The sequence below is a fragment of the Phytophthora cinnamomi genome (assembly GCF_018691715.1).
Source record: "Phytophthora cinnamomi strain GKB4 chromosome Unknown Contig61, whole genome shotgun sequence".
In the NCBI taxonomy this organism is placed as follows: Eukaryota; Oomycota; class Peronosporomycetes; order Peronosporales; family Peronosporaceae; genus Phytophthora; species Phytophthora cinnamomi.
Window position 1 is genome coordinate 309,256 of NW_027150994.1, and position 18,967 is coordinate 328,222.

Sequence of the window (18,967 nt, forward strand, 5' to 3'; positions counted from 1 at the left end):
GTTGGGAAAAATTGCAAATACCGTAGCTCGGGAAATGGTGTACAATTAGTACATGTACTGGTACCGTATGAGGCTGAACACATCATCGTAGCTACACCGTACATATTCTCTCAGCGGACCACTTTCTTCCCCTTCGTAGCGGTCGTTGCATCCCCGAGGGCCGGTTTCATCTTTGATTGCTCCCCTCAGCATCTGTGTCGGATAATCATCAGGTGCGGGGCTCGAACCCACTGGGTTCCCAGATCATGGGAATGGATGGGCAGGAACCAAACCACTTCTACAAGACGAGCCAGACAAATAATTGGTCACAATTATTATGAATATTTGTGCCCAAACTATTAAATAAATATGAACGTCCTGTGGTTTCTGTAGCACATGAATTAATCTGGCCCGGGCTAATTTTAAAGACAGACTAATTTCTAGCCCATACTAATTACTGTAGGCAATGTAGCCTTTGACTGCGAAGGGTTATAATAATATAGTATTGCGTTATTACCGTATTTGTCGGATCGAGTGAGCCAAAAAATATTGCTTGAAACCAAGTCAAAAATAAAACCTTACTTGGATTTTTAGTTCGGCAACGATTTCCCCGCCAATGGTACCCCTCCCGCATAACAACACGACCAACATACAGTTGCAATTACTGTACATGCGAATTACGCTGTGCAAAATTACTGAGGAAATTTTTTTTGTAGGTACCTGTATCGTGAGTGGCACATGGATCACGATTTTGCTAGGAACACCAGCGAGTGACGTGTGCTGCTGTCTCACATTATTGGTAAGGCGTGGGAAACGGTGGGTAGTGACACCATCATTAGCGGCTTCAGACAGGCAAACCATATTCCGGTGGGCCCTCGCTACGTGAATGGTATATTCAAGACGCACTTGCTCCCCCCCTCCGCAACATGCTGTGCGAGCCAATAAAAAAACGGGCGGAGGGTTCCCGAGTAACTTCATAATACATATTTTGATCTGCATCCATTATTTTATAGAGGTTTTAAGCGCATCGGATGGTGTGTCACCCCTACGTTGTTGATGGCTCGGCTTCACTGGAGTCGAGTCTATTCTTGACGCCACCGTCGTCCTGCGGGCTTGCCAGGCGGGTCGTTCGCAATCGCTCGCCGCTAAATGGCTAAATGGGGCGCGCTGGCCGCAAGAATATCTTGGGTTCAACGAGCTGCGCGCCAAGGATACCCGGATCAGAAAGTGAAGATGATACCGCCAGCAGCAGCGAGCCGTATGTACGCACAGTTAGTAGCACTCGCAAGAGGCAGATCCACGGCTTACATCGCAACTTGCCTGGCTTCACTCGAGGCGTATGTCTCACTCGATCCGACAAATACGGTACTGTAAATAAAATACAGGTATTGGTGATGCATTGAAGGCTGGATTTGCTGGCAATATTGTCCGGGAACTATACGTCGCTAGACAAACGCGTTTGCGATGAAATGTAGTATGGTAGAACGACAAGAATCGTGGGGTCATTTTGTGGGCGGTAGTGGTTTCGGTCGACAAATATTGATAAAGTTATGACCCAGAAACCGCTCATGTTACAAATCCCGGTACAAACTTTATTGGCCGGTACAATAGAGCTGAGATTGCTCAACAAAGATGATAGCATCAACGTCTGCTTACTGGCGCAAAAGCTCCTGCTTTCGGACGTAATCGGTCCTCAAAAAATGCGGGCGAGTCACCAGGTAATGATCCATATTTGTCATTCCTGGAAATAGTTTCACGATGGCAGACCTGGACTTTGGCGACATATCTCTGCTTTTAAGTTTCCTCGACAATGCGGACGAAGCTGCGTCGAGTCAAGTGACTGAAAATCGGCAGGACGTCACCGAGAAAGATGCCCATCTACCGGGGCAAAAGAAGAAACCCCTGCAAAAGGAGCGCAAAGCGAAAGGAAGTGGGCTGCCTTATTCGACGGAACTACAGCGCCGTAGGAAAGCTGAGCTCCAAGAACTACGCTTGGAAGAGCTACAGCTACGGGACCAACTCAATCTTATGGTGCAGTCGTTCTCCGCCAGCAATGAGGTGTTCCCAACCTCGAAGGATCCCGACGTACGAGATAAGAAGTTCAAGTGGCGCAAGCGCGCTATCGCTCACTGCGAAGCACGAGCGCTCGCCCAGCGCACAAACCAAACGCTCAAACAGATGTTGCAGCAGCAGTTCAAGTGTTTTCAAGCGGTTCGTAGGCAGTTTGAACAAGAAGACGCGCTCTACGTAAGATTTGCCCCCAGGATTTTGTTGACGGTGATAATGCTGACGCTACTATTTCTTGTGCAGGACCTCGATTTTCTCAAGCACATGCAACCAACACAGGACCGCCCATTTCTTCGTGTCGACTTCTCCAGGTCATTGTTGGACGAGTTGTCGAGCGACCTGGGCATGATGTATCTCGGGGCGAACACGGTGGTTCCAACTACCAACAGCAATCCCTCTGTTTTGCTTCGTAGCCAGACCAGACTTCATGAAAACGGAACACGCTACTTTGAAACAACATCGGTCACTCCGCTGGCTTGCACTGTGCACGAAGCTGGAGACATTTTGTGGGGCTATGTCACGAAGGCGGACGCAACTGACAACAACAAGGCCTTCAATTTGGTACGTCTACTGCAAACGTTATGCTATGCGGTCGTGTTTCGTGCGTTAAATGTTTCTTCGCTGTAAACTATTTAGACTCGAGTGACATCCATCGACGACTGCGATGTTACTCAAGAACGGCAATTCACCACGTCACATATCATTCAGGACTCGGTAAGCGCGCTTGTGTGGCTTGAGGCGGCCAGCATATACCGCAAATACTCGGAAGGTGGCCGACACATCTTGGTCGGAGCGATTAATTGGCTTGTGCCGGGCGAAGGACTCGAATTTAAGGACAAATTCTGGACTGTCGTGTCTGCAGCACCGATGGACCCTACACACTCCTCTGTGGTTCAAACCTACTACAAGCTGGAAGTGAAGAAGGCAGGCACTCAGTCCACCGAAAAGATAGAGGTACTGATGCAGCATATCGGGAGAATGACGCGCTGCTACCTGCAATGTATGCAGGACGCATTCCTGGGTGTGGCAGGCCTCTTTGTTCCTCAGTAGCGAAGGATAACCGTGCCTTAATAGTAGTATTGAGTTTTATAAACGAATATCCACCAAATGTCTTTTGTAGGGCACTTTCGATTGAGACCGAGAGTCCACGTGAGGACGACATTGAACACGCGCACGACATCACTACCACGCCCTCGTTGGCAGCGCTCTGCGCATCTTCATTCTGCACAACGCAGGTCAAGTACGACGAGTTAGCGCGATCAGCAAGGTGCATTTTGCTAGCTGCACATTGCCGTTCAAGTCGCACTTTCGAACTTGCCAGCTCCAGCGCCAATCCGCGTGCCAATCAACTCGAACTCAAGATGACCCATGCCAAACTCGCCTGCTTCATGTCGTGCATTGCCGCTCTGACGGCTCCCTCAGCAAGCACCGTGTACACCGGCACCCCGCACAACAACTACAGCGCCTACGACGAAAACGACGTGGACTCTTCCGCCTGTTTGGCCAACAAAATCAGCGAAGGTGGCCTGGGCATCCTTGTTATTGACCAGCAAGTCAGTTTTCGCCCCGAGAGATCGCTCCCCATTGCCATCGCCAATGATGATGCGCCTCGGATCGCTGCCTTCATCGCTAACCACACGTCTGAACTGGACCAAGTCGTGCTCACAATGGACTCGCACCAGCGGTATCACATCGCGCACGGCACCTTCTGGCAGAACGCCACGGGCGACTCACCTGAGCCATGCACAACCATCTACTTGCATAACATCTCGGACGGCGTCTGGAAGCCGCGCGACGCCAGTCTGCACGGCTACGTACTGGAGTACACGGAGTCGTTGGAAGCCAGCGGCAAGTTCTCCCTCGCGGTCTGGCCTGAGCACTGCCTGACCGGCTCGCACGGCTACAGCATCGTCACGAATGTGCTGGACGCCGCCCTGGAGTGAGCGAAGGAGACTCTGAAGCCGATCCAGTACGTGATGAAGGACAGCAACCCGTTCACTATTCTGCATTGAGGGCGGAGCGCGAGCTGCCCAACAACCCGTTGACAAGGTAAGGCGTGCGATGAGGCGAGCCCCGACGTATTTGTCAGCTCACTAACGAACTTATACTGCTGAATCCCTGCGCGACATGGCGGCGCTCGGCCTCACGCTGACGACGCCCGCCGAATTTTACGCATAAATCGTCTGCAACTGCGGTGCAAGATCAACTGGACCCTGATGTAGCCATGCCGTTTTGACAAGCATCGACGTCGCGCGCGTCACGAAACCTTGTTCATTGCATACCCTTCTTAACCCTTTGACTACCAGCCAGATGGAGTGATTTATAGGTCCATAGGGACCCATGAGAGGTCTAATCGCAAGATGCGATTGGACAAAACTAAAAGCTACGAGACGACGGCAAAGCACTGTACAACCTAACAGGTCTCCATGGACCTGTAAAATGCATTACCGCAGGAGCCACAAACAGTTCGTGTGACCTGCCATAGTTGTTTTCTCGTCTAGCTAGCAGCCCCGCCTCCACTTCGTGGCCAAAAGGACTTAGATGCGTTGTTCAATGTAGCCGACGACGACACGTGAGACTGGGAGACCGACACGGACCCTGGCCTGGAAGGGTGCGGAGCAGGTTCGAATGTATACCAGCTAATATTCAAATTCATACATCAGGCAACGCTACAGAATCCTAACCAAACTAGATGAGCTTACAGTGATAGCGTCATAGCAAGCCAATGTGAATATTACACAGGATTTCATGTGCAGGAGTGCGAGCGGTTGGCGGATGTAGATTGGAAACTGATACTACATGGGGTGCTCGGCTAAGCACGCATACTTGAGGTAATGCTATAACGAAATGACGCTGAGCTGAGAGCGCGCGGGCTGCGACACCGCCGCTCGGAGGTCAGCATCCTCAGTGGGCTTGCCGTGATGTCCACCCCAAACGGCTCCTACTTCCGTAGACCATTGCCGTTGTAGCGACACTGACCAGGGCGCGACGGCATGTAGCTTGACCTCTCAAACTTTTGATTGGAAGTACCGTGAAGTAAACCAGCGTCGCCACGTGTAAAAATTGGTGTTTTTGATTGGTCGTTTTTTTCCCTGTGCGTTGAATTGATTTGCTAGAGCCATAGGTCCAAGGAGACCCGTAAGAAATCTCTGGTAGTGAAAGGGTTAATCCCAGCCAGCGATTTGATCCACTCTCACAGGCCCCAACCCCTTGTTCGGCGGTCACCACAAACCGCAGCACGTTTTCCTGCTTGCCGAGCGTGTTGCTGTACCGCACAGAAACCGGGTGCACAGGGCGTTGCTGCACTCCAGTCCTGACCCGTGCGTGCCATTGCATCGTCACGATGCACGCGCCAATGAAGGACATACGTCACACCCGCCCGCCGCCTCCGGCGTCCAATGATACGGCCGGTGCCAACCAGCTACATGTATACATGTACAAGCAACCTGCAGCCTCGCTCCTTGCATGAAGAGCTCGGTGCACACCACCACAACGATGACGAGCCTTTGACACGCTACCGAGTTCGTGTGACTCATGAAATGTAGCCATGCCATCTGATGGCTTGGACAACAAGGCATTGGTGTCCCCATTGAAGAGACCCAAGCGACGTTGCTAAAACGCAAAGAAGGCGTACCTGTATAATACACGCGTTCGTCGGCCGTGCAATTGATGATGTGTGGGACGCACACTCTGAGTCATGCATCTATATACTACCGTCGTAGATTTTGTCAGCATCGAGTTACTGCTACGGATCCACCACTGCTCGTCGTTGCTCGTCGTTGCCATGAGGGGGACAGTGTCGCAGCAATGCAGTCCCGAGCGAGCGTTCAGCTTACGTTGCCTGGCAGCGCTGGGCAGTGCCTGCCGAGTCCGAGCGCTGCCGTTGGATACTCTCTGTGTCTCGTGTTCATAGCCGCGGCGCAGATGATTGCGTTCCGCGCCAACCGTCTCACTGCGAGCGGTCCACTTGCTTCCAGTATGCTCTGGAACCTTCGCGACTCGGCATCTCGAACGTCCCAGATCCGTCACACGTCGCAGGTTTTCCAACCGTTCGACCACTTCAACGTCTCTCACAATTGAATTGGCCACGTGACAACCAAGTCAACAACAGCAGCAACAACAACCACTACCAGTAACCAGTAACCCCCTACTGAGCCCCACCACCACAGCTACAGCAACTGCAACAGACAGCGATGGAGGCCCAGACAAACCACGAGAAGAGCCGCTTGGACGCTATCGAGCGCAAGGTCCGAGACGTGCAGGACAAGCTGAACTCGCGACTCCCCGCCCAGTTCCGACACGTGGCTGCCCTGGTGTGCGGCGCCAAGTGGCGGGTCGCAGGACGCCGCTGCTGCCGTCAAGAAGACGCGCCTGGAGCTCGGTGCCTTCGACTACCGCGTGAAGGAGCAGGCGGAGCAGCTCACGCGCTGCCTGCTGGAGCTGGACGACGTGCTGAGCCACGGCGACGTCGACGTCCGGAGCGCGCGCAAGGCGCTGGTGCTGTTAAATCACGGTAAGTGAGCTGGAGCTGGGAAATGAAGAACTGATGCATTATCTAACCTGTTTCCTACTCCTGTGCAGAGAGCCGCGCCTCGCAACCACCGCGCCGCCCTGCAACCCTTGGTAACCACTGTGGCTGCGACCACTCACGCCCGCAACCGCCCGTACCATCGCACGCAACGACTGCGAGTTCCAACACTCCTTCTCGCGCGGTCACGTCGTGAGCATGACGAGCACCCGAAGTTCCTCGAGCCTCGGTGCCGGCAGGGTCTTCGTCAAGATGTCCGCGCGCATCAACTTCGACTCGCAGTAGCTGACGTTCAGACCCTTGTTCCTGGACAAGTCCTTGATAAACTTCAGCCTTATATCGATGTGTTTCGCGCGCCCGGACGTGTCTTCGCCTTCTATCTGCTTGATGGCCGCTTGGTTGTCCACGTGCAACTTGTACGGTACCTCCACCTTGATCCCTATCTCACTCAGCAGCTCGACGATGCCTAACATTTCGGCCGTCACCTGCGAAGCTGCCACGAACTCCGCCTCCATGGTCGACAAGGCCACGCTGCTCTGCTTCTTGCAGATCCATCCGACCACCATGCCACAGACCATCAGCACACCGCCGCTCACCGACTTGCGGTCCACGCGGTCGCCGGCGAAGTCGGCGTCGCTGTACCCTTCCACCACAATAGTGTCCTCGCTCATGCTTCCCTGGGCGCGTGCATGGCGAACTTAGTGTCCACCGTCCCTTTCAAGTAGCGCGCAATCTTCTTAGCTAGTCGCCAATCACTTACGCGAGGCTCGTGCGTGCGCCTCGTCACCCGATGCACAGCGTAGGCAATGTCCGGCCTAGTGCACCGGGCGACCCACAACAGACTGCCGACCAAGGACTGGAAGGTCTGCACCGTCGGCCTCTGAGGGCTACCTGCCCCGTCATTCGGTAGTAGCTCTCCATCGACATCACTCTCGTGCTCGCCACCAATAGGCACCCGCACTGCCGACGCCTCGCTCAACCCGAACTTGTCCAGCATCCCCAGGATCGCTTGGCGCTGCTCGAGCAGCCATCCCTTGTCCTTGTCGTACTCGAACCCGATGCCCAGGAACTTCGAGACGACTCCCAAGTCTTTGAGCTCCAGCACAGCCATGTCCTCGAAGAACGCGTCCACGCGAGCGTTGCTTGTACCCGTGACCAGCAGGTCGTCGACGTAGACGCCAACAAGCGTCACACCACCCGCGTCGCGCTTGTAATACAGACAACCGTCCGTGTAGCACTGGCAGAACCCGAGCTTCACCAGGATCTTGTGAAGAAGCCTGTTCCACAACCGGCCAGCCTGCTTAAGGCCGTACAGACTCTTGATCAAACGCAACGCAAGTTGGCCCTTGTGCTTTACCCCAAGCAGAGCGAGCAACTCGTCGGGGATCTCCATCCCGTCCGGAATGTAGAGGTAGATCTCCAACCCTTCCTCCTTGTCAGCCTTGACGTAGGCACTTGGCACATCACCGTGGCGCGCCGGCACTTCCCAGACGTGCGCCATCACAAGATCAACTTGCCGGTGGTCAAGTCCAACACGGCCGAAAAGTCACGATGTAATCGATCCCATACTCCTGTTCATTTCCGCATACCACAAGCCTGCCCTTGTAACGCTCTACCGTGCCGTCAGCATGCGTCTTGGTCTTAAAGACCCACTTCGTGTGCAGCAGTTTGCTGTTCCGAGGCCTCGCTACCACCTCCCAGGTGTTGTTGCTCTCGAGCGCCTCGAATTCAACCTTAATAGCCTCCTTCCACTTGTTCGCACGCGCGTCCCGTATCGCCTCTCGATAGTTCCTCGGGTCGGGCGTCACGACGGCATGCACCACTTGGACCGGCACGTGCTTGGCGCCCATGTGCCGCGTCTGCATTCTCGCTGCTGGAGCAGCGCTGGCCGCTATTGGGGCGAGCTGCTCCCCAGCTCCTTCTGACCCTTGGTCACCTTCAGCGTCTTCACCGACGCCATCCGTGCCGTGTGCCTTCTTCTTCTTCTTGCCCTTGGCCTGCTTCTTCTTCTTTTGGGGACCTTCTCCTTCTGCTGCGTGGCCTCCTCACGCTCCTCGATCGAGCGCCACAGCTCGGGATCCTCCCTCTTCAGCTGCGCCTGCAGCTGCACATTCTGTTTGCTGTCGAGCGTCTCGACGTTCTCGATGTGCTGGGTCGTCACCACGACCATGTCCTTGGGGATGTACACCTTGAAGCCCTTGGTCTCGTCGTTCTTGCCGACGATCATGCCCACCTCGGCCCTTGGCTGCCAGGCCTTCTTGCCTGGGTCTCGGTACACCGTGCACGGACTGCCGAAGGTCACGATGCCCGCCATGTCCGGGCACTTGCCCGTCAGAACCTCAATGGGCGACATCCTTCTGGTGTTGGCGCTGCACGCGCTGCGGTTGAGCACGTACGCGGCGTACTCGACCGCGTACCCCCAGAACTTCAACGGCAGCCCGCTCGCGAATAGCATGCAGCAGGCCATGTTCAGGATTGTCCTGTGCATCCGCTCCGCCTTACCGTTCGAGGCCTGGTTGTTGGCTTCACTCACCTGCCGACGCACGCCGGTCGCCCGACAGAATTCCTCGACGTTCATGTACTCGCCCCGCCGTCGGTGCGCAGCACGTGTATGCGGCAATTGTACTCCTTCTCAAAGAAGACCAGGAAGTGCTCGAACTTCTTTGTGGCCTCAACCTTGTTCTTAGCTAGGAACGCTCTCACGTAGTTTGAGCTGTGGTCCACGAAGTTGATCATGTAGCGGTTTCCGTGCCTGTCTCTCGGGGTCATCGGCCCCTTGATGTCACTGCATATGACACCGCCGATCTTGTCCACCGGGGCGTTCTGGCCCGTGTCCTTCTTGGATTGATTCACCTTGTGCTGCTTGCCTTGTGCACAAGTGAGGCAGTTCAGCCTGACTCGACTGGTCAGCTTGACGCCCGAACCCGGAGCGTCCGCCATGCGCTCCAGCGTGTCGAACGCGAGATGGCCAAGGCGATTGTGCAGCTCGAGTAGCGTGCACTCGGTCACCGCATCGGCGCTGATGCCGCCGCTCTCGACCGCTGCCATCACTGCATTCACGCGCTCCTGCTTGCCACACCCACCGAGAGTTTCTACCAGTAGTACACCGTTGGCGCGTCGCACCTCAAAGATGCGCCGTTCGTCCGACTCACGCATGACGTAGCTCCTCTTGTTCAGCCTTGTAAGGTACACCCTCTTTTCCTCAAGCAAGCCGTAGCTGATGATGTTATTAATCACTCCCTTGCTGTAGTACACGTTCGTCAAGTCGACGCGGCTCTCGCTGCCGTCCACCACGGTGCGCAGCTCCACCGTCCCTCGCTTCGTCACACTAAGCACGCCTCCGTTGGCGGTGCTCCACGAGTCAACGTAGTCCACAGTATCGCGCAGTAGACTCTCGTCGTTCACCAGGTGAACACTCGATCCACTGTCCAAGATCCACACGCCATCGTCTGCCAGCCCACGGGTCGTACATGCACTGCTCACAGCGAGCGTCACCTTCCCGCCCTTCGGAGTCTTTTCACCAGGGCAGTCGCGCTTCATGTGGCCTTCCTTGCCACAGCCCCAGCACGCGCGATCTCCGCCGGCATCAACACGTCCGACGAATCCTTGTCCTCGGCCACCTTGGCCACCGTGGCCACCTCGACCACCAAAACCACCGCGGCCACTGCGTGACACGCCACTGCGAGCATGGGTCTTGCCGGAGCTTATCTCATACTCCGCCGCAAACGCGACGAGCTCCCATGCATGCTGGATGTAGTCAACCCGACTGGAGTCCAGGCGAGTCAGCATCGCCCTCTTCACGTGTTCCGGTGCTGAGTCGCAGAGGCACTGCAGCACGAACTGGTCCGGGCAGCCTGCCCGCTCAGCCACGTACACTAGGTACTGGAAGTGCTCCGTCCAGGTCTTGTTGCTCGGCTTCGTCTCGGACATGAGGTCCATCGCCTTCGACACCGGCACCTTCGTCGAGTAGAAGCCCAGCATCCTGTCCATGACATGCTCCACCGTGTTCGACTCCGCCACCCACTTCGGCAGCATCTTGTCGAAGAAGGCCAGCGCCGGCCCCTCCAACTTGTTGTTCAATGCCAGTATCTTGAAGTCGTCGGGCCAGTCCCCGCCGCTCATCAACTGCGCCGCCACCAGGCGCTGCACGAACTTCTTGCCCCACGCGAGGAAGTCTGCACCGACCCCTGCGTAAATCTCCTTGCCGGAGAACTTCGGAAACCCCGGCCAGTCCAGGTCCTTCATCTTCGGCATCTTCAGGCCGAAGTTCTGCGGCGGGACGAACTGCACGTACTGCTGCTGCGCCGCGGGAGCAGCTCCGTGCGGCAGCGGGTTCTGCTGCGGCGCTCGGAACGACTCCGGCTCTTGTGCGGCATGCGGCAGCCGTGTTGGTGCTGGCCTCGCTCCCTCGGACTCGTCCAGCGAGCCCATTCGCATGCTCCGGTCGCGCGTCTTCATGTAGTCGCCGAAGGTGCCCGACCCGTGCTCGGAGGATGTTGCAAAGAGCCTGTGCCCACTTGACCGTGGTGCCTTCTGCGCACGCTGCGCCTCTGTCACTTGCTGCAGCTGGGTCTGCATCTGCAGCTGCTGCGCTGCAAACTTCGCCGCCATCCCCTCGAGGAGCCCTTCAATTCGGTCCATGCGCTCCGAGCTCGCGTCAGAGTCCCGACCGCTCCTTGCGTGAGCGTCGTACGCGCCCGAGAGCGAGCGCGCCTCCTCGAACAGCTCGAACGGGTCCATCGTCGTGCTCAGTCTTCTAACTTGAGTGTCTGGGACGATGTCGGCGGGTTCGGGCGGGCTTGAGGAAGTGTCGGGGCCCATTGGGATCAAAACCTGTTAAATCACGGTATGTGAGCTGGAGCTGGGAAATGAAGAACTGATGCATTATCTAACCTGTTTCCTACTCCTGTGCAGAGAGCCGCGCCTCGCAACCACCGCGCCGCCCTGCAACCCTTGGTAACCACTGTGGCTGCGACCACTCACGCCCGCAACCGCCCGCAACCGCCCGTACCATCGCACGCAACGACTGCGAGTTCCAACAGGTGCTGTTCGTGCAACAACTGCTGCCCCAGGCCGACGCCTTCAAGGAGCGCAGCACCAAGCTCAAACAGTTCGGAAAGGCCGTTCTGGCTGGCTTTGCGGACCAGGCGCCGTCGACGCCCAGCGACAGCGGCTCCGAGTCCGACGACATGCACGTGAAGTCGCTGTTCCAGGAGAGTGACGAGGAGGAGGAGGCCAGTGCATCGGAGGCTGAAGTAGAGGGAGAGGTTGAGCAGGAAGATGAAGACGAAGAGATGGTGAAGGCTGCAGACGTCGAGGAAGACGAGTCCATGGAGCCCGAGGCTGAGGTTGATGAAGAGGCTGACGACGAAGCGGAAGACGACGACGAAGAAGAAGAGCGGGAAATTGCACCGCCTCACAAGTCGCCGCGCATACAGCCCAGTGGCGACCGGCAGTCCCTAGAGATCGACGTCAGTTCGCTGCCTGAGTGGCGGCCGTACTACCAACTGCAGCGTCGACAGGACGGCATCTACCTCATCGCGCACCTCAACCGCATCGACCCGCGCAACGTGCGCGTGCAGTGGAACGAGCACAACGGCGTGCTTCGGGTGAACGGCTTCCGGCTACCCACGCAGAAGGACATCTTGATGTCGCGCCTCAGCGGAGCCCCGACGTTCGGCCGCTTCGAGATCGTCGAGCAGTTCCCGCGGCACATGCTCGACATGGAGGAGGCCACGCAGCAGATTTTCGAGGACGGCACACTGCAGATTCGCATGCCGTTCCACGTAGTGCGGCGGCCGCTTCGGTACCGTCCAGCGTCACTCTTCCAGCCGCAGGATTGCTTCGTCTGGTAAGGCAACGAAGCAGGTAGCAGATCAGCTTGCACGATAGCATAGGTTCTTCACACTCAAATACGAATATATTACGATTTACGCTTATGAATGGATGGAGTCGACGACATTTCGCAGGCCAAGAACAAGCTCAATGTAGAGATAAGGATCCGACAGAACCCGATCAGCTATCACATTTAGCCGAACTCAGTAACACGTATATCATCTTGATCCCAGCTAGGCATCGTGGGCGAAACTCACGCCTCCATTCGTCATGAAGACGAAACCAGCAAATGCGCATCAAGTTTTCTAGGGCTCACCCACTTGAACGAAGTTGGACCAGTGTAAAGGTCTATTGTCCTCCGCGACTGGAGGCTCGACCGACACGCCGAACCAGACCACGCCGGAGACGCCTGCACCGACGCCTGCTCCCACGACCGCGGTGGAGACGCCGGTGCCGGTCGTGACTCCGGTTCCTGCTACTGGAGCCTCGACTGAAACACCAGCTCCGACACCGTGCTTAACCACAGGCGCTCCCATGGATACCCCGGAGACGCCTGCGCAGACGCCTGCTCCCAGACGATATCATTTTCCTGCAACTCCAGCTATATATACGATTATCTTGAATTCGTTGGCGTCTGACATCCATTTTGTATGGAAACTTTTGCGTTTCTTGTGCGTTTGTGCGCACACGAATTTTCGATACAACCACTGTTATTCTGAGCGACAATCCAGTTCTCACGAATTTGTTGGCGTCAGAGAGATACCGTAATACACGAAACTCAATACCACCCAGTATTACAGACGCAACATAAATGTCGTCGTCGTCGTGGCGGTGGTGGTGGTGGTGGTGGTGGTGGTGGTGTGTGTGTGTGTGGGGGGGGCAGCAAGATATCTACCGCGAGAGGGAATGAGACCACGCGTGGCGGAGACACCCCCCCCCTCTCCCTCCCCCCAAGTTCGGGACCACGGACAGCGTCTCGTTGTACGTGGCTACCTCCACGGTGGTGGAGGCTCCACCACAGCTGCAGAAGGAAGGTGGGTGGTTAGCGGCCACTGTGTACGTTATCTGCAGGAGTTTAAAGCGAGGACTATAAACCAGCTGCATCAGCGCCCAGTCGGTGTCGCTAAACTGCACCACATCGCAATATTCCGAAGTAGGACTGCATGTACGTCTTCTATTACATGCACCGAACGACACTACAGTGTAAATAACACGGTTTTGAATGGGCACTTGAGTCTACATTTGCTTGCGTATGTACTGGTTTACTACTAACCATGCCTTGGCGTGATCTGCAACGGTTTTCTCGGATTTCATTAAGGTCATTCAACCAGTGGGGCTGATTCCTGCGTCGTTGACATGGTTTTGGCGTGGCGTCGCTGATAGGAAGCCTTGTCCCCATATTTTGACGCATCTTGTACGCCTGCTGGACACAACGGTTGCTTCTATGAGTTTTGTCTTGAATCTCATCATCTTACAACGGTATTTCGGTAGTATCTCTGACTTCCTACTGGTGGAAAAGTCCTGTGATCGCAACTTGCTATTCGCAAGAAGGAATGCAAACTAATTCACGCCACGACACCAATGCTACATGCTGAAACATTTTAAGCCAAAGGTTATGATAAAAAGCGTGCGTTCGTAAAAGATATATTTTAAGTTGCAAGGGGAAGTCCGTCGTGGTATCGCTAGTGGGATGACCATGACATCTATCATGCTCGTTGCGTTCTGGTTGCTGGGGTAACCGATTTCGGTAGCTTCAACTACTTCAATTATGTAAGCACCGACGATATACCCATACATCTACACATTCCTCTGGCCTATGACGCCGTATTTGGCTGTATGCACCTGGCTAAGGCCTTCAGCGTGCGAATCAGCGCGCAGGCATGGTGTCCAACTTGGAGCCCTTGGACTCCAAGGGCTTTAGCTTCAAAAGTCGCACACCACTCGATTAAGTGCGATCACAAGATTGTCACACAGATTCACAGATTCTTGCTGCATATGAGTTTCTCATGTTAACCCTCGTAGAACAAGGAATTATTCTGTATCATACAGAAATTAGTAAGGCACATGGAGTGTATCGAGGGTGACATTTGCGCGGCTGTCAAAGTGAAAGGCTCACAAATACTGCAGCACAATGGCCGCGCCGACTGCAGCTCTTCACGGCTAAGAAATATGGTGTGCAGTTTAGTAGTTTGGTTTTGAGGACAATAGACCTTTACACTGGTCCAACTTCGTTCAAGTGGGTGAGCCCTAGAAAACTTGATGCGCATTTGCTGGTTTCGTCTTCATGACGAATGGAGGCGTGAGTTTCGCCTACGATGCCTAGCTGGGATCAAGATGATATACGTGTTACTGAGTTCGGCTAAATGTGATAGCTGATCGGGTTCTGTCGGATCCTTATCTCTACATTGAGCTTGTTCTTGGCCTGCGAAATGTCGTCGACTCCATCCATTCATAAGCGTAAATCGTAATATATTCGTATTTGAGTGTGAAGAACCTATGCTATCGTGCAAGCTGATCTGCTACCTGCTTCGTTGCCTTACCAGACGAAGCAATCCTGCGGCTGGAAGAGTGACGCTGGACGGTACCGAAGCGGCCGCCGCACTACGTGGAACGGCATGCGAATCTGCAGTGTGCCGTCCTCGAAAATCTGCTGCGTGGCCTCCTCCATGTCGAGCATGTGCCGCGGGAACTGCTCGACGATCTCGAAGCGGCCGAACGTCGGGGCTCCGCTGAGGCGCGACATCAAGATGTCCTTCTGCGTGGGTAGCCGGAAGCCGTTCACCCGAAGCACGCCGTTGTGCTCGTTCCACTGCACGCGCACGTTGCGCGGGTCGATGCGGTTGAGGTGCGCGATGAGGTAGATGCCGTCCTGTCGACGCTGCAGTTGGTAGTACGGCCGCCACTCAGGCAGCGAACTGACGTCGATCTCTAGGGACTGCCGGTCGCCACTGGGCTGTATGCGCGGCGACTTGTGAGGCGGTGCAATTTCCCGCTCTTCTTCTTCGTCGTCGTCTTCCGCTTCGTCGTCAGCCTCTTCGTCAACCTCAGCCTCGGGCTCCATGGACTCGTCTTCCTCGACGTCTGCAGCCTTCACCATCTCTTCGTCTTCATCTTCCTGCTCAACCTCTCCCTCTACTTCAGCCTCCGATGCACTGGCCTCCTCCTCCTCGTCACTCTCCTGGAACAGCGACTTCACGTGCATGTCGTCGGACTCGGAGCCGCTGTCGCTGGGCGTCGACGGCGCCTGGTCCGCAAAGCCAGCCAGAACGGCCTCTCCGAACTGTTTGAGCTTGGTGCTGCGCTCCTTGAAGGCGTCGGCCTGGGGCAGCAGTTGTTGCACGAACAGCACCAGCGCCTTGCGCGCGCTCCGGACGTCGACGTCGCCGTGGCTCAGCACGTCGTCCAGCTCCAGCAGGCAGCGCGTGAGCTGCTCCTTCACGCGGTAGTCGAAGGCGCCGAGCTCCAGGCGCGTCTTCTTGACGGCAGCAGCGGCGTCCTGCGGCCTGAGCGCCTGCACCCGCCACTTGGCGCCGCACACCAGGGCAGCCACGTGTCGGAACTGGGCGGGGAGTCGCGAGTTCAGCTTGTCCTGCACGTCTCGGACCTTGCGCTCGATAGCGTCCAAGCGGCTCTTCTCGTGGTTTGTCTGGGCCTCCATCGCTGTCTGTTGCAGTTGCTGTAGCTGTGGTGGTGGGGCTCAGTAGGGGGTTACTGGTTACTGGTAGTGGTTGTTGTTGCTGCTGTTGTTGACTTGGTTGTCACGTGGCCAATTCAATTGTGAGAGATGTTGAAGTGGTCAACGAGCTGGAAAACCTGCGACGTGTGACGGATCTGGGACGTTCGAGATGCCGAGTCGCGAAGGTTCCAGAGCATACTGGAAGCAAGTGGACCGCTCGCAGTGAGACGGTTGGCGCGGAACGCAATCATCTGCGCCGCGGCTATGAACACGAGACACAGAGAGTATCCAACGGCAGCGCTCGGACTCGGCAGGCACTGCCCAGCGCTGCCAGGCAACGTAAGCTGAACGCTCACTCGGGACTGCATTGCTGCGACACTGTCCCCCTCATGGCAACGACGAGCAACGACGAGCAGTGGTGGATCCGTAGCAGTAACTCGATGCTGACAAAATCTACGACGGTAGTATATAGATGCATGACTCAGAGTGTGCGTCCCACACATCATCAATTGCACGACCGACGAACGCGTGTATTATACAGGTACGCCTTCTTTGCGTTTTAGCAACGTCGCTTGGGTCTCTTCAATGGGGACACCAATGCCTTGTTGTCCAAGCCATCAGATGGCATGGCTACATTTCATGAGTCACACGAACTCGGTAGCGTGTCAAAGGCTCGTCATCGTTGTGGTGGTGTGCACCGAGCTCTTCATGCAAGGAGCGAGGCTGCAGGTTGCTTGTACATGTATACATGTAGCTGGTTGGCACCGGCCGTATCATTGGACGCCGGAGGCGGCGGGCGGGTGTGACGTATGTCCTTCATTGGCGCGTGCATCGTGACGATGCAATGGCACGCACGGGTCAGGACTGGAGTGCAGCCACGCCCTGTGCACCCGGTTTCTGTGCGGTACAGCAACACGCTCGGCAAGCAGGAAAACGTGCTGCGGTTTGTGGTGACCGCCGAACAAGGGGTTGGGGCCTGTGAGAGTGGATCAAATCGCTGGCTGGGATTGAGAAGGGTATGCAATGAACAAGGTTTCGTGACGCGCGCGACGTCGATGCTTGTCAAAACGGCAGGACATGGGTCAAGTTGATCTTGCACCGCAGTTGCAGACGATCTATGCGTAAAATTCGGCGGGCGTCGTCAGCGTGAGGCCGAGCGCCGCCATGTCGCGCAGGAATTCAGCAGTATAAGTTCGTTAGTGAGCTGACAAATACGTCGGGGCTCGCCTCATCGCACGCCTTACCCTGTCGACGGGTCGTTGGGCAGCTCGCGCTCCGCCCTCAATGCAGAATAGTGAACGGGTTGCTGTCCTTCATCACGTACTGGATCGGCTTCAGAGTTGTTAAGGTTTTGGATCGGACATGTTAGAGGAAGGAATAGCAGAGGAATATAACAGCGGAGGACAGCGTGAAGGTGCCGAAGGAAGAGGTCTTGGAGGAGGAAGGGTGCCCGGAGGTGCTTGTGTATTAGCAGTCAAAAGACGGAGTGAGGACTGGTGGTCCCTGGCGGGGGAGATAATCCCCTTATTCTGCAACTAAATAAGTGGTCTACATTGTACGGGACATCCCTATGAGCGAGTCCCATGTTCTCCTGCAAACCATCAGCACGTCGGAGATGCTCAACTTTAACAGCCTCCCACATCGAGGAACGTGCGTTGCTTGCTGGGTTGCAGCTTGCATAAGTTTAGGCATAATTATTATGACCTTAGCACTCGGCGTGGGCAATTTGTGCCTTCACCGGTGGTGATCTTCTACCCCGTGTGGCTTATTTCGCCTGTAGGACCGATCCCCGTGGGCCAGTGGTCAAACCCTGACGCGGAGACCGGGAGGTACCGGGATCGATCCCCGCCGAGTGCGGGACTTTCCACGGAGGCCGGAGATAGGCAATATCTTGGACGAGCAGCCACTCCGTGGAGTGGTCCGCCCTGCCAACTCGCACCCCGGTGTAGGATAGTTGGGTGGGCTGGTGGCCGCAATTGCCGAAAAATGCCCCATAGTGTAATGAGGGGTATCAGAACCCGGTCCCGAAATGGGTCGGATAACCACAGGCATCCCCACTAGAGCAAGCCTCAAGCCTGGTGTGTGGGTTCTGGTGGCTTAAATCTCTTATTTCGCCTGTAGGGTGATATGCCAAAAGTTGTCGTGCTAAATGTTTGGTCATTTAGTTTGAACTATGGTGGGCTAATCAGGAACCTTTCTTGTGAAGGAGAAAACCTGTTCACCGATTATGTATGCTCTAAAGTGTTGTACGTATTGCTCGTGGTCGCAGATATTTGCTTTGCGACTGTACTTGGCTAGTCAGGAAAACCTTCTTGTGAAGGAGAAACCTGTTCACCGATTATGTATGCTCTAAAGTGTTGTGCGTGTTGCTCGTGATCGCAAATATTCGCATTGCGACTGTACTTGGCTAGTCAGGAAAACCTTCTTGTGAAGGAGAAACCTGTTCACCGATAGTTTGCATGTACTAGATTTTGTAGGTGTGTTTTGCGCGTATTCACCTTTTTATTTGTATCTTTGCGGTTTTGAGTGGCTACTCAGGAAAACCCTTTTTTCTGGTTGGGATAAAACCTGTTCGCCGAGCGTACTTTACTGGAGCTTCTTGCTCGTGGATATTAAATGTTTTGCTCTTAGTTTTGTTTGTGTCTCCTTTCGGAAGTCTCGGTAACTTATTTTACTCCCGATTCTCTCCTTTTACATGAGTTGTTGAGAGGACGTAGCCATCTCAACAGGTAGACTTATGAGCCTCCCAGTTTCCTTAATCTGGTCAAACTATTATATTTTCAAGGCTTTGAGCCTCCCAGTCGCTTTAGACTGACAATTGCAACATAATATTGTTGACAATGTGATTTTGTTTTAAAGCTTGTAGATTTTTTTCCTTACAG

General features: G+C 55.2%; 6 protein-coding genes across 9 annotated transcripts in view; 3 read left to right on the forward strand and 3 right to left on the reverse strand.

Annotated features, from left to right (window-relative positions):
* Window positions 1-3,096, forward strand: part of IUM83_17556 (Replication protein A 70 kDa DNA-binding subunit) — a gene marked incomplete at both ends in the record, with an annotated part of 33,727 nt that extends 30,631 nt beyond the window's left edge. Inside the window, 3 exons of the mRNA XM_067942509.1 lie at window positions 1,731-2,226; window positions 2,290-2,607; window positions 2,683-3,096. Of these exons, the coding sequence (XP_067787320.1) occupies window positions 1,731-2,226; window positions 2,290-2,607; window positions 2,683-3,096 (1,228 nt within the window). The remainder of the gene's footprint in view (window positions 1-1,730; window positions 2,227-2,289; window positions 2,608-2,682) is intronic.
* A 311-nt stretch (window positions 3,097-3,407) lies between these two features.
* On the forward strand, window positions 3,408-3,989 carry IUM83_17557 (uncharacterized protein; the record flags this gene model as incomplete). Its single annotated transcript, XM_067942510.1, has 1 exon — window positions 3,408-3,989. One exon carries the CDS (start codon window positions 3,408-3,410, stop codon window positions 3,987-3,989), a length of 582 nt encoding a protein of 193 aa, XP_067787409.1.
* Window positions 3,990-6,239: 2,250 nt separating this feature from the next.
* IUM83_17558 (BAG domain) lies at window positions 6,240-12,429 on the forward strand (the record flags this gene model as incomplete). Its single annotated transcript, XM_067942511.1, has 3 exons — window positions 6,240-6,293; window positions 6,388-6,543; window positions 11,617-12,429. The coding sequence occupies 3 exons, from the start codon at window positions 6,240-6,242 to the stop codon at window positions 12,427-12,429; spliced, it is 1,023 nt and encodes a 340-aa protein (XP_067787407.1).
* On the reverse strand, window positions 6,760-8,927 carry IUM83_17559 (the record flags this gene model as incomplete). Of its 2 annotated transcripts, XM_067942513.1 has the most annotated exons (5): window positions 6,760-7,067; window positions 7,171-7,210; window positions 7,530-7,925; window positions 8,164-8,186; window positions 8,624-8,927. In XM_067942513.1, the coding sequence occupies 5 exons, from the start codon at window positions 8,925-8,927 to the stop codon at window positions 6,760-6,762; spliced, it is 1,071 nt and encodes a 356-aa protein (XP_067787389.1). The 2 variants fall into 2 exon arrangements, with proteins under 2 accessions (XP_067787389.1, XP_067787388.1); XM_067942512.1 differs by lacking the exon at window positions 8,624-8,927 and having other exon boundaries at window positions 6,760-7,251; window positions 7,335-7,925; window positions 8,164-8,439.
* On the reverse strand, window positions 9,149-11,314 carry IUM83_17560 (the record flags this gene model as incomplete). 3 transcript variants are annotated; one of them, XM_067942516.1, is made up of 2 exons in its annotated part: window positions 10,111-10,267; window positions 10,449-11,314. In XM_067942516.1, 2 exons carry the CDS (start codon window positions 11,312-11,314, stop codon window positions 10,111-10,113), a joined length of 1,023 nt encoding a protein of 340 aa, XP_067787338.1. The 3 variants fall into 3 exon arrangements, with proteins under 3 accessions (XP_067787340.1, XP_067787338.1, XP_067787339.1); XM_067942515.1 differs by having other exon boundaries at window positions 10,449-10,828; XM_067942514.1 differs by having other exon boundaries at window positions 9,149-11,314.
* A 2,516-nt stretch (window positions 12,430-14,945) lies between the features above and the next one.
* On the reverse strand, window positions 14,946-16,067 carry IUM83_17561 (BAG domain; the record flags this gene model as incomplete). The annotated part of the gene is made up of 1 exon (XM_067942517.1): window positions 14,946-16,067. The coding sequence occupies one exon, from the start codon at window positions 16,065-16,067 to the stop codon at window positions 14,946-14,948; it is 1,122 nt and encodes a 373-aa protein (XP_067787315.1).
* Window positions 16,068-18,967: the final 2,900 nt, after the last annotated feature.